Source organism: Alligator sinensis, unplaced genomic scaffold (assembly GCF_000455745.1).
Source record: "Alligator sinensis unplaced genomic scaffold, ASM45574v1 scaffold822_1, whole genome shotgun sequence".
Taxonomy (NCBI): Eukaryota; Metazoa; Chordata; order Crocodylia; family Alligatoridae; genus Alligator; species Alligator sinensis.
This window is the reverse complement of record NW_005842638.1, coordinates 678,097-697,836: the sequence shown is the minus strand read 5'-3', so window position 1 is coordinate 697,836 and position 19,740 is coordinate 678,097. Positions and strand designations below refer to the sequence as shown.

Below are 19,740 nucleotides of genomic sequence, written 5' to 3'. Positions count from 1 at the left end.
GGGGTGGGGTTAGGGGGGTGGGGGGTCCATGATGTGGGTTGCCCATATGGGGATTGTGGGGGAAGAGCCTGGGGGGCTAAAATAGTCCAGTGTCAGGGAGTGGGTAGCAAAAGCACAGCCATGGGACTGGGGCTAGCATCTGGGCATTCCCAACCCTGGGGCTACTCTGGGAACTGTACAAAGTTCAGGACAGTTAGATTGGTCTAAACATGGCCAATCTGATGTAAATTAGGTATACCTTAGAGGTAGAGTTAACTTGGCTCCCTCCATTTTTAGATTAATCTAATAGTTTTGAACCTCTGTGCAGTTCACATTTAGATCGATCTAACTAGTGTAAGGGCTGCACCTGGGTGAACTAAATTACATTGGGTGGCCATTTTAACCCAATCTAACCTCCCCCTAATCCCCCCAAATGTCTGTACACAGCCATTTTGACTATTTTTAAACTATAAACCTCCTCCCAATGTTGGCTCTGACCTAAAACCAGGTTCCAATCAGAAAATTATTTCCAACACGTCTTGCCTTTAAACCTAGGTAAAGTACTTTAAAATAATATAAATTGACTGACAAAAAAAAGTAAATTCTGACTTTGGATAGAAACATAATTCTCTGTTCTCTCCACTCTTGTCTTGAATCACAGATTTTAGCTTATCACTTCTTTTGTGACTTAAAAATAGCCATGCCTTAGGAACTATAATACCTGGAATTCATAAGCACAATAGGATTGAAATTAACTTTGTTTTTTCCTTCCTGCTCCAGCTCCAAAGCAGGCCAGACATATCTTTGTAAAATACTTTTAGAGCTCCACTTACCAAATCAAATTTGACAATGCTCATTGCCCATATTTGGGCAACGTAAAGTCTCGGTTGATTATGTATGAGATCTTTTACAAAAAGACTAAGCCGTTGTGGGGGAAAAGGAACAAACTGTTCATTTGTTAGACAGCTGCCTACTGCTTTTGCTCCTCCTGATACAAGCATAAAGAAAAACTCTCGACTGATTTTTTTCTGTAGAGGCACAAGGTCTATTGAAACTACAGGGTAGCTGGAAATGTATTTGGATGACTTTTTTTTTTGCTGACCTTTTGTAAAAGGTGCTTTAAAAAACCCAGCAATCAACAGCTATAGAAGAAAGGCTCCAGTAATAACACTTAGGTATGGGGAAAGCATTTTAAAACAAGAATGGAGAAGAGCAATAACTCCATATACTTTCATGTGGATTACACAATTGCAGTACAAAGAAACACATTGATTCCAATGAAAACAAGGAGTCTTGCACATAAAGTGGGCAAAGAGCCCCAAAACAAAAGGCCATTCATTATTCATTGTTAAGCCTCAGGCTTAACACCTGGATGTAACTATGAAAACTCAGTTTGGTTCAGTAACTTTCTAATGAATCTGATGGACTGACCAAGTACAGCCATTGAAGAGGGGGCAGGACAGAAAAAAAATCTTCCCAAAGCAAAACCAAGTGTTCCTGGTGATCATTATCATCATCATCTCATCTGCCTCTTATATGGCACCTTTCATAAGCAGTTCTCAAAAAACTACAAAGGAGGGCTGTTCCCTTTTCTTCTTTCTGTATTTGGGGAAACTGAGACACAGAGAAACAATATGAATTTCCTCCAGGTTTATAATACAGGTTTTCTGATTCCTAATGCAATGCTTTACTTAGGCCACAATATCTTCTTACCCATTGCAGTTCCACAGGTATTCACTGTTCTATATCCAAGAAAATACTGCAGTGTCTTATTTATAGTAGAGTCATAACTGAGCAACTGTTGGCTTTTTAATGTGAAGTACTCTACACTAGTAATCACAGAAGTGTCCCAGCATATTACAGCTCATATTAAGATGAATTCTGCAGTCTCTCTTCTGCTTACCGAAGTGGCAATAATAAAGCAATTTATGCATGAACAGATACTGGGCAGCATTATATCTGCTTCTAATACTGTATATATCTTGCTCCTACAAGCCACCATCTTGTTAAATTAAAATAAGGATAATCAAGTCCATGGGTGACAACCACCTTTACACAGTACCACTGGTTGCTTGGCATTATCAATTAAAGGGAGAACAGTCCCTCTAGCATATCATTAATTTAGGGTATAGGCATGCAAAGGAACCATCAAGAGTTATTTCATTTGTCTAACTAAGTTTGGGAGGAAGATTCCACATTGAAAGAATGTGGCAGAAGATACAGAATTATGCAGCAAATTAACAAGCTCACAGGTACTGTTCAAGCTCAATTGTCATAGTAAAGAAGGGTTGCTTATCCTAGTCAAGAGAACTTAGCTGGTACTGAATCCCAGGAAAAACCCTGTACTAAGGTTCTTAATGCTGTTAAAAGCTGAAAATTAAGATGTATAGATTTTCAATTGGCACAGAGCATTTATAGAGAATGAAGAACCACATCCTGTGATTTACAGATAATTGGACTGTTTGACTCACTTGCCAGTTAATATAAACTGTTTCCATTGTACTACCCATACACTGTCAATTCAGAGAGTCAAATATTGAGGGAAGCCTACTGTCTTTCTTCTATAAGATACTGACATAGTTCCTATTAAAATCATTTTGCATGAAAAGCAGAACCCCAGAGTCTCTGATGAAAACAATAAACTCAGCTATAAATCCAGTTCCTGGAGTGCAGTGCATCTGCCTTGTATTGCATCCCTGTTCTATTCTGGCTCTAAAGATGACCTTGCTAGCTATGGGGAGACAATCCTACTGCAGGGGATATCTGACATTGACACAGTGCTGGTATAGGGGCTTCTAAACAATCCCCTTTTATTGCTGACATAGGGTAGCATTTCCCACACTTTCTAGATTAAAACTGGAAGCACACTTTACTCTTATACCCAAAGAGGTGTGTGTGTGTACATATTATTTATATATTAGACACACACACTTATCTCTATGTATTTTTTTAAATATACAACATGTTCCATTCCCCCGCAAAAGGAAATCATACCAGTTGTAAAATATTCTGTTAAAAAGGCACCAAATACATCTTTCTTTAAGTGAGAGATTGATCTCTTTACCAATGATTCTCACCCATTTTTAGACTCAGGGCCCCCTCCATAACTTTTCTGAATTTCATAGTACTCAGTTGAAAATCACTGAGCTAGATCTAAATTCAGAAAAGATATAGAGCGGGCCTTGGGGCTAAAGAAGTTGAGAATCTTTGGTTTGGCTGGTGCCACTTCAAGGCGGTGGGGGCAAGACTTCACCTGGCTATGCCCTTTTCTTTCCATTGTTTGGCCTTTGCTGATCCCAGGTCTGTAGCTCAGGGGTCAAGGGCAGCCTCAGCTGCTGAGGCTGCTCCTGCAGGGTCTCACATGCCAGAGACCACTTCTGTGGCCCCTCCTGCTGGCCCTAGGAGCATGGGAGGGACAAACCTTGAACATTTGTATGTGCAAATGACTAATTCTATGCCTTGCTTACATGCTTTTTTGTTATAATTGGCTATTTGGATCGCAGTCTCCTCAGAGACTTTACCTCCATTATATTAGGCAATCATCCTGTTTGCAAACACAATAATAGTAAATGTATTCAGAAGTCAGGTGTGCAGCAACAAGTATAATTCTCCTACTTTTTATTTTTGTTTGTTTTTTTAAACACTAGCTAAACACTAGTGCAGGCAAGTGGGTCTTTAAGTCATGAGCCACCCCTGTTCACCTCTGTTGCTTAAGGGTATGAGCCTGCTGGTTCTGGTACCGAAGTTCTGGGAACATGAAGAGTTGAACAATTACATTTATCTATTTTTGTTAATTATTGTGAAAAGATCTCAACTGACTACAGGGGGAACGAGACTCAACTGCTAAATCAAATACTGCAACAATTGACCCTCCTAATGACTGTTACATTTTGTAAAGTCTGCCCTATATGGATAGTCACAGATTAGCCATTAAATAAAGTGACTAAAGTACCTGCTTTTCCAGTTAATAATCTACTGAGTTTCCCTCTCCTATCTCTTGTTTGCACAAGTGCTCTAGGGGTTTCCAAGTGTGTGGCCAGAGCTGCCAGGCTGTTCTCTGAAGATGATCTTCCACATAGTACAAGGATAGATGATCTCACAAGGTCCCTTCCAGTCCTAATGTCTATGAAATCTATGAAACAGATTAAAAAGTTAAATCAATTTTCTAGGTTATTGCATTTACAGCTGTAATTTGATACGGGGAGGAAGCATAGAAAATATACACACATCTCTTCAGTGACACTGGAAGTATTCAGAGGTGGCACATGGCATCGTTAAGAGGTTGTTCTGAACGGAATGTCCTCTAGTAGAGCTTTACACTTATGCTTATTCTTCCTTATCCTAGCTGTTAACCAGGGTGATCCAAGCACAGCAAAGATTTCTGATAACCACAGTCTTTTTGAGAAGTTTACTTATCTGCCCACAGAGCTGCGCAATACAGAAACCACTCCATGCACTTTGCACAAGGGAAAAATCACCTCAGAAGTAGGGGTGGAGGCTCCAGTTTGATGCCCACTTTGCATGTGTCAGCTGCCATCATATGACTGCTGAACTATATCAAGTTTCTGGTTTGGGCCTGTCTCTTTCACAAGGCTTTTAATCAGCTGATAGGTTTGGCAATCATTTAAAGCTTGAGTGTATTTTAAGTATTAATTTAGTTTTTTATTAGTTTTCAACATGTTCAGAAAATGAATGTACTTACAAATGTTATAGTATTGGTGTCAGTGAGCAAAAACGGGGTTACCAGGTTACTTGCACTTAATCTTTTAATCCTGGTTTGCTCTAACCACTCCCTCTTCTCTTCACTCCCTGGTTTATATTTCCACAAAAAAGGGATCCAATTCTCTTCTTCTGTGGATTTTTTTTTATGTAGTCATCTGTACTTCTGCACAGTCAAGGGGTTAAATTATGCACAACTCTAACACTCTTTTCCCCCGAACCTAAAACCCTTGACTAGAACAGAGGCATTTAGTCAGAATTTATCAGTGAGCATTACAGAGAGATAATCTTAGGGCCAGTTTCTATAACCCCGTGTGAGAAACATTGGCTGACAGATTCAAAGGGAAGCTACTGTACATTTCTTAATAAACATGCTGATAATTCATACACAACCACTGTTTAGAAAATTTCTGAAATAATTTTAATGTCAGTATTGTGTAATAAAGTACCTGTTTTTCTTACTATACAGACTACTATTCAGTATTTTTTGGCTGCTTTGCACAGGGATGAATGTCAGTTGCAGGATAGAAAAGATTCAAAAGCAATGTTGTTTGTTATAATTCTGAAGCTCCTTACTGGTGGTAAAATTGCCTATAAAAACTTGGTTAAGTATTCATACTGGTTCACATCAAAGAAACATGTATCACTGCAATTTCCACTAATGTGGTAAACCTTTACCAAAGTCCATCCCACAGTCAGAGCCTATGTGCTGGCTGAGCCAGTGTCATGGTGGGGATGGAACGAGATGTCTTGCATAACTCAAGCAAAAGCTAGGAGGATTATTGCTCTCACTTTAGTGAGTACAGGGGCAGCCTGCTTCCATGCAGCCCTGCAAGGGACCATCAGAGACAGCATCAGAGACAGCAGTGTGAGAGAGGTAAGAGGAGCCCTGTGTATCTCTCCATTGTATCACAGTGGGCACATCTACACGAGACATGTACTATGAACCTGCCTAATTAGCTCTGCAGTAAAGTCTCAACATCTACATGTGCACCCCTATTAGGATGCAGGAAACTAGTTAACCCTGCTGAAGGTTAGTACTTCTAAACACAAGTACTATCTTGCAGTGGCAGGCAAGGTTCTTTGTGTAGATGCAATATCTTTTATTAGACTATCTGAGTACTTGGAAAAAAGTTATTTGTAAGCTTTTGGGTTCAATCACCCTTCTTCAGGCATAGAAAGTCTTGGCTGTCCTGAGACTCTAAGGAACAGCAGAGACTTCCTATGCCTGAATAAGGGTGATTGCACCCAAAAGCTTGCAAAGAACTTTTTTCCAACTACTCAGTTGGTCTAGTAAAATATATCACATCTACCCAAAGAACCTTGCCTGCCTAGACCAACACGGCTACAACCCAAAACCTAGCATCCTGTAGTGGTGTTCTTTAGTGCTCTTTAGTGCACAGGAACACATGTGTAGATGCTGATGCAACTGGATGGGGCACAAGGGTGCTTCAGTGCGGGGGTACCTATTGGTTAGCCCTGTACTGAAGTACCCTTGTGCCCCAGACAGCCCCTCCGGAGTACACTGATCTTGGGTCGGAGCAACCCTGGAATGTCAGGCCGACACCCCTCCCTGCCCCGCCTCCCCCACAAGCCCCTGCCAGCCAGGGTGGCTCTAACTCAGCTCAACCTGTTGCGGTCGTGAAGATGGAGCACCCAGGAGCAATAAACTTGGGCTCAATATGTTCCAGAGTTTATTCATTCACCTTAATTTCACATGTAGCTGTGCCCAGTAACTAGGTAAGATTGTACTTAATTCCTGGGTGAATTCTTGTTGAGGTGAAGCAGTTATGCACTATTCCCAGCTCTTCTCAGTGGCTAAAAGCACAGCCTGCCATACCTTCTACATTAAGTCCATGTGAACAATTTGGATGTTTTGATTTTAAAGGTAAAGCAGGGGAGTAGCCATATAATTAAACACTACAGCTATGGGGAGCTTTTTGGAGATATTTTCAAGTACAAACCACAAGATGGAGTGGGAGAGTTAGTGATTAAAAAAACCCAAACAGGACTAATGAAGGATTGCAGCCTCTTTGAATGCTCAAACATCTGTGCAATAAGGAACAATGGGCAGGTTTGGGGGCTTGAATGGAACACAAGCATACTGTGAAATTTCAAGGGTATAGTTAACTTTCACACACTCCTATCTCTCTCACATCTGAGTATTTCCTGGGCCTGCTAAGACTGCAATCAAATGTGAATTGCCTGCAGAGATTTCAATCAAAATGCAATCTTTGCTGCATTTCTGAGCTGCTGCAAACTCCACTTCAGCAAGGCTCTTACTCCCATGCCCAGGATTAACCCATCACAACCCCCAGTCTTGTTGAAGTCAGACAGGAAGATGTCTGAGGTTAGGTACATGCCTAAATATTTTTTCTGAGTCAGGGTCCAAAGGTGGTGTATATACCCAGTCTGGTGCTAAATGGAAAAAGGGCTTCAGCAATTCCTATAATCTTCTCAAACTGTGTGTGTGTGAAGTTTATCTGTAAGCAGTCGCCTTCACTGGAAGCAGATAAAAGGCAATGAGAGGAAGAGCATTACAGACAGTGGCATCTCTTTCCCCATGTACAGCTGCCAGAAGCTGCTTCTAGGATTAATGTGAAAGCTCAGCTCTGTTGGATGGGAATATATTCCCAGCTGAACATATTCAGGAAACAGCCAACTCGGGGAACAGCTTTACACAGTTGTCTCCCCGCAAGCGCTAATCTAAATGACTGAAGTTACTGATGCCTGAAACATCAATAGGGCCATAGACTGTAGAAGGAAGGAGAAGGAATTAATTGCAAGTGCTTCAGGGGCAAGGGAAATAAACCAAACCACAAACCTGTTGTGAAAACTATTGTGCAATACACCTGACCTGGCCACGCTGAAAGGTTTGGCAGAGAGCTCTGTAGAGGCCAAGGTCGGGTTTTCAGCTGATTTTCACAAGTGTGCACTAGCTTTTCCCATGGAATGATGGCCAAATAATTTGGACATTATGTTTCTTTCCCTTTTGTGAAACAGTGCCAGCATAACCCCATCAAAGGGATAAAACAGTTTCTGTTATGATAAAGCCATGAAGTTTTCAAAGTGATCTTTGCCCTTCATGCTTTCATCTGGAATAGGAGCATTATGTACTAGGGCAGGGGTATTCAACCTGTGGCACGAATCCCACAAGTGGCATGCATGGCCACTGCATAGCAAATGGCTGACTAGGAAGGGATAGCACCATAATGGCAGATAAGGCAGGGAGCAGAAAGCAGAGCAGCAGGTTGGTCAGGACAGGGAGATCAGAGTGGCTCTTAGGAAGGATGTGGGGCTAATTTGTGGCATACCTGCCAAAAAAGATGGATGGGGAAGGGGGTGTATATTTATGAAAGAAAGTATGGCATTTGATAGATTTCTCTAGGTGGTGTCTATGGTTTGTTTCTGATGAGTGAAATGATTTTATATTTTCATCTTGTGGTTTTATATGAGAATAAACACTTTAAAGTGAAAACAAAGTTTTCCAGAAATTCCTTTTTTACCCACATGTTAGAAGATAGCACTTCCTAAAACCTACATATAAACCACGTTCCATCTTTAAAACAACATGCCTAGCAGCTAAATAACAAAATGCTGTTCCCATGCTGAATTACTCAGAAACTTACAGGGAGGCACATCAGCAAGTCATATTCATACCAAATGAGTTGGTTATAATTAATGGTATTACAGAAAATACAGATTAATTTATAATGAATGCAAAATTAACTGGTCATCAGAGACTTGTCATTAAGCCTCTTGGCGGTGAAATGACTTCAAAATCTCTTTTCTCTCTCTCTCTGAATCTCTCTGTCTCTTTCCTGTTTAGGCCTTACAAAGAAATCATCGCTAAAAGTGGTGAATAGCTCAGAACTGATCAGTGATGATGCATCTGAAAGGGCCTGAGCTTCCAGTATTAGTGGCGTAGGAATTTCAAGTAGTAAAATTTACAGAACGTGCTGGATACTGTTTTGAAGTCCATAACCATTTGGTGTTTTTGCCTATTCTGAAAAGAATGGCCTTCTGTCAATCAGCAATATGTCAGACTTCACAGAATCCATCCCTGTCACTTTATTGCTTACTGTAACATGACCATACATCACAGTCTACTACAAAGTCTGCAGGTCTCATGGACCAGATATCACATTCATTTATACATATGAGTAACTAGAGTAAGTCCATTAAAGCTGTTTGAGTCACTCAGATTCACATTAATGTAACTCAGAGAAAAATGTGGCCTTTTAGTACATAAAGCAAGACTGTTAACCAGAAGGAGCAAGCCATAGAATATTTAAGATAAAGAGCTATTAATATAAAGGGTAACAGCAGTGCTCTGGCGAGCCACTACTTGGTTCTTTCAGGCTCTCTCCACTTCACTGTTCATTGATTAATAGCCCACCACGCTATGATGTTACTAATATGAACAGAGAGAGAGACTGCCCCGTTAGTGGGTAGGACTGACATAAGTTCTCAAAGTCAATTTCTCCAGGGCTCATGTACAGGCGACCTAGGTTTCCTGTCCCCAGCCCTCCCTGTCCTCTCCATTTTATTTTGTCCCCAACTGAAGCAAAGTCAAAATCTATGTCTACTAGCTTTTGTACCTCTACAGTCCCCCATCCCTCTAACTTGTAGTGCAAATAAAGTTAATGAAGACATAATGGCAGTAGCAAATGTCACATTTGCACTTTATTTTGATTCAAATAAATTAAATGATACATTTACCTTTTGGTGGCTTTTTTCACGAATCAAAATTTTACTCATTTGAAGGCCCATGATTACTTTAACATTTAAATTTTCCTGCCCTCTGCTGTATAAAAATTCTGAACTGTATTTTTAGAAGCCCATATATGTCTAAAGAGAATCTTCTTTTTGGATTTTAATTCTTTTCCTACAGAAATAATTAATTGAAAGTGCACTTTTTGCTATTTTATTCTTATTTAAAGCTATATACAAGGTGCTGAATCTCTTGAGTAGTGCACTGCAGTTCTTCTTAACTGTATGGAAAAGTCAGCATGAAAATTCCTAATACTTCAGGAAAATATTCTTTTTATGTTACTAACCACTTCTCTGCTGTGGAGCCTATGGATTCAAACCAAATAAATGTATTTAAGCCTCTAAGTGATAATAATTATTTCAGTTAATTTTAATACCAAAGCAAAAGCTTGTTAGAAGTCCAGTCACCACTAACATGATGAAATCATTAGGACCATGGGGCATTAAAAGGAATGTCAGTTGCTTCATAGTAAATGTACTCCCAGAAACAGGTGGTACAAGTGCAATCCAGGCCTGCTGCTCAGCTGTAAATTGGCCCATGTAATATTTCCTAGAAAGAAGCAGCATGGGATTCCAGCTCATTAACAAATGCTTCCCTCATGCTGAACTACAGAAGAACTTCAAGGAAGGTGAATCAGCCAACCATCTGAACACCAAAGACTCATTAATATTACTGCTGTTGCAGTAAGTACAATTTAATCCATAATAAATGCATTGCTACATTCACATCTTCATTTGGGCATTTGAGACTGAATCATTAGAGCAAAGAGTAAGCTATAAAGATGCTCTGGCTTTGGTTAATCAGTGCCTTCTTTAGGGGGTAAGCTTGTGTTTTTAAAATATGAATTTTCATTTCTACCTAGGAGAACTTTTACAGTCTCCTGTGCCTGAAGAAGGGTGCCTGTGCCCATAAACTTACAAATAAATATATATATTTTTTGCAAATATCTAGTTGGTCTAATAAAAAGATATCACCTCTGCCAAGAGTTTTGAATCCTTTTGCCTCTAGACCAATATGGCTACTGTAGCAAAACCCCCAGTTTTTCTTTTTTAATACATATATATACACATCTACACACACACACACACACACACACACACATATACAGATATGATAGATATGCATTCCCTTGCCTTCCCCAATTATTTATGGCTTTTCTTTCTCTCCCTCTCTATTCCTTATAGATAAGCATAAGTGAGCTCAGACTTAGGATAAGCTTTAACAATTTTATTTTGGTAGCAAGGTTTTATATTATATTATTATTAGGTTTGTATTGATTTTTACTGTTGTATATTGTATTATTATCATTTCTGTATTGATTTTTATTGTTTCATATAGATACTATATGGTTTAGGCCTGTGTTTGTAAGTGAACCAAAGTCATGTCAAGTTTCCATTTTGTATGTCAAGTCTCCATCTTGTGTCCTCTGCCCAGGCATCCCCTGTGTCGCAACTGTATGAGTCGTGTACCCCTCCCATGTAAATTGGCTCCTGGATGAATGAGAGTGATTGGGAATGATTGAAATACAATGGTAGCAGGCCTCTACTGAATGGCCTGTAATGACCAGGCCATCACCTTGCATTGATTCATCCAGGAACCACAGACCTTACCCAGGAACAGAGACAAGAACCCAGTATTTGAAAGACAAAAGACCCTGCAGAACCAGCAACTCTACCATTGTACCCCACCATTATAGACACCCGAAACTGCACATCCCTGCATGGAGCACACATGCTCAGTACGCCAGGGGCTGACCCTTGCCTGGGCATGCCTCCTATCACACAATGGATGGGTAGATATCACCCCCCACCCTCTCTTCAACCAAGGACTTGGACTCTGCTTCTCTTCCCTACCTGGACTCCAGCCCTTCCACTGAGTCTCTTTCTCCTGCTACCATATTGTGTGTGTGTGTGTGTGTACACCAATAATTTCATGGGGCTGTGTAGTGTGTTGTCTGTTTAATAAAACTGTTATTTGGACCCCTAAGTTGGGTTTTGCTCTACTTTGGTTTGGCCCTGCTCCAGTCTCTGCTCCTCGCCCCTCTAACTTCTGTCTCATTTCTCCCTCTCCTGCTTCTGGCTCACTGCCACCTCCAACACCTGTCCTGAGCTCCTCTCTGCCTCCAAACTCCCTGTTTCTTTGCCACTGTCTTATCCCCTCTGCCTTTTCCTTTTCCCCTGAGCAACCAGATTTCTGCCTCAGTTTCTTTCCTGGCTGTCTCCTCCTTGCCACCACTTATCTGCCCGCCCCCCCCCCCCCCCCCGCAATATCTCAGCTGTCTGCCTCAGTTTCCAGCCCCAGTCTACCTTAAGTAAATCCAATCCTCAGTTCCAAAAATAAATACCAATAACAAATAAATAGCATAAGCCAAAGTCTCAGCTGAATTCTATAAAACCCCATACCATTATAGCCATTTACGAACTAGAACTAGACCCATTTAACCAGAAACTAGAACCCATTTAACCAGAAATATCTATTCTTGACTTCACAAAACAGAGCTTTGGATTCTCCTTGTTCTGAGTTCGTATAGTATCTCACCTCCTGAGATAGATTTCAGTGCTTTCAAACAGCACCCAAAACAAAATATCTCATCAGCTTTCAGTGCAAAATTATAAACCACCCCAGATTCAAGGATTAAGATATTTAGTGATGCTCAGTTAACATAAAGTAATGTAAAGGCAATCTACTATGCATACCAGGCCTATCGTATAAATAATATTACAAAATTCAATAAGGTCACAAAAATTTTAGGCTGAAGCACTGTAATGAATTTCAGTGGATTCTGGTAGCAGTGTTGCCAAAGGGAATTAAGATGTAGTTTGTCTAGGAACCTGAAATACTGTATGGGCACATCCAGACAAGTGCACATGTGCCTCTTGCCCCGCCTCAAACCCCTTTGAGGTGGAGCAAGAGGCATGTGTGGGAATGATAAAATGTTCCACACTGCAAGTTTGCTGCACGGGGAGAAAATTAGACCACTGGATATCCAGGGGTAGCCCTTGTGTGGGGGCCGAATCCTCTGTTGGAGGGCCATAACCCTTGTGTGGGGACTGAACTCTCTCTTATGGGGGCCAAATCCCCTTTGGGGGGCCATAACCCCTGTGTGGGGGCCATCACCCCTGTGGGAGGGCAGCAAAATATATATTCATGAAACATGTATTTAGAGTTCACTTTATTAATAAAATAAGAGACTTGCTTTAACACTGTAGATATATCAATAAAACATTGTCCAACTGACTGCTGTCTTTGTATCCCTCTCTCTCTATAGTGGTCTTTTGTTTCACTTGTGGAGGAACATGGATTTTGGGGTTTTTACAGAGTGACTTTGGGATTTTTTTTTATCAGGAATTTTTCAGTTTTCCAGTAGGGAACACCAGAATTCCTGCTAGGACCCTGCCTGCTCAGAGCTGGCACCTTGGACCCAGCTGGCTGTGGCTGACCTCCTGGCCAGTTGGGGCCAGGAGGACAGGCTTTGACAGTTCATAGCAGGCCACAGCACCCAGAACATCTTTTGGATGATAGCTGCCCAGATGGCCAGGCAGGGGGTCACACGTGGCAGTAGTGCTGCACAGAGGCCAACCCTGCAGCCACAGCCCACTGGCAGGTGGGCCAAGAGGGGAGCAGGGGGAGATGCTTCGACTGGCTGTGCAGTCCCCAGCTGGGTCTGGCAGGTGTGCAGCAGGTCACAACCAGGCAGCAGTCCCCACTGCCAGACCCCTGCAGTGGGTAAAGTGTGCAGGGAACTCTCAGGGCTGCTTCAGTAGTCCAGTTGGCAAAGAGGGTAGTGTCCCCAGGTCCAATTGGCTGGGCCCCAGAAGCTCCTGAGAGCCAGTAGCCCTGAGCTACTTGCCAGGGTGGCTTATTATACCACTGGGGACATCACAGGTGCTGGCCCCGGGCTCTAGCTCCCCCTGGCTGCAGATCTGGGAGGAGCCAGGCAGAGCTATTTTGCCCCAAGTGGCACAATTTGTTTCACAACAAAGTGCATGTCTAAGCATGTGTGCTGAGGCAAAAAGTCCCGGCTCAAATTTGCACTACTCCTATTTGAGCTGCTGCAAGCACATGTGCTTGCATGTGTAGACATGCCCTATACGTGTAAATAGAACATGGAAAATACTCTGAGAAGTAGGCGTATATAGCTACTCCTACTCCTATAGCTAAATTGCTGTTGTGCAGCTTTATCACAACTGTAATAGGGAGAACTTAGTGGACAGAGAACTCAGGCTTTTTCTACATTGTCATTAAGGCCTGCTCATAGCATGTCTATCTTATTCAAAGCAATCAACTGTGCTCTTTCATTTGAGAAGACTTTCAACAATGATGTTTAGGACTCTACCCTCTCCTCAATGCTGTTCTCATAACTGCAACCACAGGTGGAGCTGAACAAGTGCATTGGTGATACATTTTTACAAAGATACCAGCACAGAGAAGGTTCTTTATAAATCAGCTGCAGCATGCTAGCCTATCAAAGATGTCTGTATAAAATCCATATCTACAATGATTAGAAGAATTAGATTAGAACAGCACTAGCACTAATAGTATTTGAATGCAACAATTTAGGAGATGTCATTCACAGCATTGATTGTGCTTATAGGGCTATTTGCCCCTATAATAAAGGCTTTGCACAAAAGTGTCAAGGCTGGGCTGGGACTGGGAAGGATCTATATAGTTGAAGCAGGATAGAATTAAAGACAGTTTCCTAAGGGGCACATGTGCAGTGCTATGCAGAAGACTACAAAGTATTTCATTCAACCTAGCATTTTCAGCCCCTCAGCAGTATGACAACCACCCATCTATACAATTCCCCCTAGAAAAATGCAGTCATGTGTCTGTATCTCACCAGTTTTGTATAGATTAGGTCAGCTTGAAGATCCTAGATGTGCTTCTCCAAATCAGTTACTTTCTTTTGAAGAGCCTTAGAAGCTAAAAAAAACCCAAACAGGTGAGGAGTTACCTAATAAATGATTTCAAATTACCATACAACCATTGCTTTGGGCTGGCCCCACTACACTGCAGTAAACTGCTACTGGCCTCTAAAGCAGGGGTTGCCAGCCCCTCAAGTTGTTACATAATGACAATGTACCATAGCTTGCTTAACTGATCATGTAATGCAAAGATCACTGTTTTCAGAGATCATTGGGTACGTCTACACAAGATGCTTTACTTGAGATTAGAGCAAATTACTGCACAGTAAACACCACAATCTACATGTTCAGATGCTTACTGTGCAGTAATTTTCTCTAATCATAAGTAAATTTGCTACCTGTAAATACAAGTAGCAAGTTTACTTGTGATTAGTTACTGAGCCATATGGCATGTGTAGATGGCCAATTGGGAGCAAATTTGCTCCTGGGCAGCTGGGCAGCAGAGGAGCGGGAGATTGCTCCCTGACCCATGAGCTGCCTGTTGCCAGGGTGGGCTCTGACACTGGAGCCCGGGTGAGGACAATGTCTCCATGCCCCAGCAGTAGGGAGCTCCCAGCCCCTGCTCCCTTATCATGATTGCTGAGTTGAGACAGGAGATCATGATCACAGAGCAGGGGCTGGGAACAGGCCCAGCTCACTGCTAGCTTGCCCCACTGGCAGATTGGGGCAGGGGACTGAGACCTGCCCCTCCCCTGCAGCTCTTTCTAAGCTCCCTGCCCCCAGTAAATGAGCTGGGGCCAGGAGATCCCTGCTGCTGGGACAGGGGGACATTGTCCCCTCCTGGGCTCCGGTGATGGAGCCCAGCTCAGCAGCAGGCAGCTCCTGGGGGCAGGGAGAAATCTCCCAGCCCCCACCAGGAGACAGCTGTCTCCTGGCCCTATGGTCTCTGCCAGGCCCTGGGATAGCACCCAGAGGGAGCCTAGAGTTCTCTTTGGCTGCTGCAGGGAGCTGCTGCAGGGCCGGAGGGGGTGGGAGCAGACTGCTGCCAGGAACAGCAAATCTTTTCCTGTATGCCCATATGTGTAGGTGCCTGCCCAGGGTGGATTTACTCTGGAGTAATTTGTTCTAGAGTAAACCCATCCTGCAGCATTTTCATGTATAGACATGCCCACTGCCACCTGACTCTGGGTGTGTAGGATTGATGTGGCTGAAGGGATCCCAGAAGCATGGATGGAGGGGGAACCCCTCTGCCAATCTTGTGTTGATTGTGGTGGCAAGGCAGTGTTCCAGGATTGGAGGGGATAATGGGGGGCAAAGGGAGCAACTTGGATCACAATAGAACAATCTAAGGGTGAACGGGGCAGTCTAGGCGGCAAAAAGTGTGGCAGCCTGGTTGCACCCCATCTACCTGTTCCCTGCCTTTCTTTCCCCCCCTCCAATCCTGTCCCTCACACCTTTCCCATGCCCCACTCCTGTTGGCCCTCCTGCCCACTATAATCCCTTTTCCCTCCCTCCCTGCTGACCCTGTCCCCACCCAACAGTTTTCTGGCTGTTCCTAGATGTCAGTCCAAGATGATAGCTAGTCCACTTGGGACTAGTGCCTCCTGGGATATTGGAGGACTGGAAACTGGTGGTTTTATCTCAGGTGAACACTTAGAAGTTAATTTAACTTGAGCTAGGTTGGAAAGCTCAAAGATAACCCTCACCGGAAGTGATGTAACTTTAAGATGCATAGAGGTCACTTAGCCTTAATGTGTGATTGTGGAAGGGCAGCTGGGTCTGTCTCGGTTCTCCTCTGAACTCTCCTGCCATGACTTTGATTGGAAAGGAAATAAAAGGTTCAGTGATATTCTCTAGGGGTGAGAAAAAAACCCACAGACCTCCTGGATGGTGAACACACATGGTGCTGGTTTTATTTAGCAAGTAATGACAGGTTAACATTCACCTTACCAATTACCTCATTAGCGAGGGAGTGCCATGGTTGAGTGGATAACTCTTTTAACTGACCATGCCCCAGAAACTTTTAAGCTATTCTTAGATCTAACAGTGTCTTCCACACTAATTAAGTCATTAGCAGAGCGCGTTCCCCACGCCTCTGTGAGCAGCGAATGGCGAGCTGCCCCCACAGCTACTTCTGCACCTTACTGGTGGGGCTGACTAGGCTCTCTGTTATCTGATAGTGCGGTTGGTACCGCGCTGACTTGTCTGCCTAAGGGGTGCCCCAGACACCTCTATCTTGGGGCTCTTCTTGGCTTGACAATCCCCGGAGCCCCGCCTTCCCTCTGGGTTCTCTGTGTTGGCTGTGGGCCTTGGGTCAGTACCGTCTCCTTACCGGCCAGCCCTGGCATCCCAGAGTCAGTAGTCTTGAGCCCTCTTCACTGATCACTCATGCTCCTCGCTTCCTCTCTCACTTTCCTTGCAGTTCACTCCTCTTCCTCCAATGCCTGAAGGCAAAACGTGCTCACTTGCCACCATGCTAATACTGGCCGCAGCGAGTTAATTACCCTGATCTCTCCCTGGTGTGTGATTCCCCTCACCTGTGTAAGGTGTCCTCTATGGTTACCCACTCCTGTGGCTACCCTAGTAATGGGGCTCTTGCCTGAGCCTTTGTTACAATGATCATTCAAGTTTTAAGTGCTCTTAACATGGTTTAATTGTAATGTAATCTAACCCTAATACTATCATTACTGGGCATCTTCTATCTGTCAGTGATCACCAGGTCAAGTTCACTCCCACAACACTATATCAGAGAGTCTTACATTTTGGGGGGTTTTGTTGGAAGGTATTTTAAGTGCATTTCCACCAACTCAAATATATATATCCTTGCCTATAGTAATTCTCTGGGTTTTGAATCCTCAGAACCACCACCCTTGTCCATTGTGAATCTATCCTGTGTCTGAAGTATGGATGTTCTATATAGGAATTAGAATGCCAGGGGGACTCACATGAGAGAAGCAAAGTAAAAATGTTAAGAGGAGGAACAAAAGCAAAATACCAGTTATATTCTAAGAGGAGTCTATAGAAAAGGGTAGGTCAATATAACCACATTGTAAGAAATATTTTCCTGCTGCTCTGTTTTTCTGCTGTTCTCCTATACAGTAGAACAGTGGTGTCAAAGATAAGGCCAGCCCACAAAGGCACATCATCTGGTTGGTGGGGCAGCCCCATGCTATTCATATGGACCACTGACCCTGTTAAACTGGTCCTAGTTTAACAGCCCTGCACTAGATAGCTTAGGTTTATTACCATTCCCATTCCCCACAGCTTCAGAGAAACATATGCTGTCCTCCAAACAATGATATAAATGTACTGGAAATTACCACAAGTGCCCCAGCATTTTACCATACAAAATATGGCAACAGGTATAGACCAGAATACAGGAGCATGAGAGACTTGGTTTCTTACTTGCATACTCCCCCTTCTCACCTTTTGGTCCTCAGTCTCCTTTTATTCCTGGAGGTCCTGCTTTTCCAGGGTAACCCTGTAGGCCTCTTAATCCTTCTCCTAATATTTGATAAAAAGAAAGCTATGTAAATGTCTTTCAAAGCTGTTCTCACCAGCTAGTTTAGTGCTTCTATGCAGGGCCAACTTTTTTGATGACTGCTATCAAAATTGTTTTAATAGAAAAATGCCAGATCAGCTTTACTTGTATCTTGAAAGGTGGACTGCACAAATCACTCAATAATAAGCTTTATGACATGGCCCTTATGACATGCAGTGGGATCTATATATTAGATTACTATTTCTTTCACCTCTATCTTGTGTGAACTTTTGAAAAATTTTAGTCAATGTTTTTATTGAAAACTAAGTATATCCACAAAACTAATATAAATGCACAGGGTGCTATTAGTCCCCAATCATGCAAGCTGTTCCATCCAAGAATGTCCCTTTGTTTATACAGAGCCTTCTTGAATTTTAGCAAGACAATACTTAGACCTGCTTCAGGCAGCTTTCAGGTTTGTTTCATAACAGGAGGGGAAAGGGAGATGAGATTTATGGAAGGGTTTTTTCAGGATGGGGTAGGGCACAGTATACAAGCACACACTCTACCAAACCCTACAACCCCAGGAACTGGCACAGGAAGCTGGCAAGAGAAGTTCCCACTTTTATATAGAGAATGCTGGGGGGTTAGGGTCACAAGCCAATGGGCTAAGGAGAGGGGAACAGACAGGTAAATAACATTAATGTTAAGGTACATGCATTTAGTATCTGGGTAGCAGGATGTAAACAGTGACATTGTGGTGACATCACCCAAGAACAGGTAACTGGTAGAAAATATAAACACTGTGATATATACACTTGAGAACCTTAAACCCTCCCACAACTCCAGAGGACTCCAAACCAGTCTCTCATCTCATAAAATGCTTAACTGCCATCTGCCTAGGTTCCATGCCTGAGCCTGCACTGCAGCAGCTCTCAGGCCTACTCTCTGCTCTTTCCAACTCTCTTTGGCCATGCATCTTTCTTTTCTGCCACAACAACTCATTCCTTTATAGTTTCACAGTTTGTAGGGTTGGAAGGGACCTTGGCAGATCATCAAGTCTGACCCCCTGCCATGGTCATCAAATGAACGCAGCAAGGTGTTCATCTAGCCTCCTCTTAAAGACCCCCAGGGTAGGAGCCAGCACCTCTTGTCTTGGAAGTTGGTTCCAGCACCTAGCCACCCTGTCTGTGAAGTAGTGCCTCCTGATGTCTAGTCTAAATCTACTCTCTGCCAGCTTGTGACCTTTATTTCTAGTTACTCCTGGTAGTGCTTGGGGGAACAGGGACTCCCCCAATGCCTGCTGGTCCACCATGACTAGTTTGTAACAGGCCACTAGATCCCCCCTCAGCCTTCTCTTGTGGCCTCTCGTCGTAGGGCCTGCCCTGCTGTCTCCTAATCATGTGGGTGACCCTCCTCTGGACCCTTTCAATACTGTCCACATCCCTCCTGAAGTGCGGCGCCCAGAACTGGACACAGTACTCCAACCAGTGTTGCATAGAGGGGGAGGATCACCTCCTTGGACCTGCTTGAGATGCATCTGTGGATGCATGACAAGGTGTGGTTGACCTTCCTGACCGCATCCCCACACTGTCAGCCCGTGTTCATTTTGGCATCAATAATGATTCCAAGATCCTTTTCTGCCTCTGCAGTGACAAGAAGGGAGTTCCCCAGCCTGTAGGTATGCTGCTGGTTCTTCCTCCCCAGGTGCAGCACCTTGCGCTTGTCAGTGTTGAACCCCATCCTGTTCCCATCCACCCACCCCTGTAACCTGTCTGGGTCTGATTGCAGCCTATTCCTCCCTTCTAGCGTGCCCACACCCCCCCAAATCTTAGTGTCATCTGTGATTTTGAACAGGGTGCTTTTTATACTCTGTCCAAGTCGCTGATGAAGATGTTGAACAGCGAGGGCCCGAGGGCCGA

The 19,740-nt window shown here is 43.2% G+C and overlaps 1 protein-coding gene across 1 annotated transcript in view; it reads right to left on the bottom strand.

Annotated features, from left to right (window-relative positions):
- Positions 1 to 19,740, bottom strand: part of LOC102380201 (pulmonary surfactant-associated protein A-like) — a 49,879-nt gene that overhangs the window by 21,008 nt on the left and 9,131 nt on the right. The window contains 2 exon segments of the mRNA XM_025215256.1: positions 16,402 to 16,430; positions 17,751 to 17,841. Of these exon segments, the coding sequence (XP_025071041.1) occupies positions 16,402 to 16,430; positions 17,751 to 17,841 (120 nt within the window).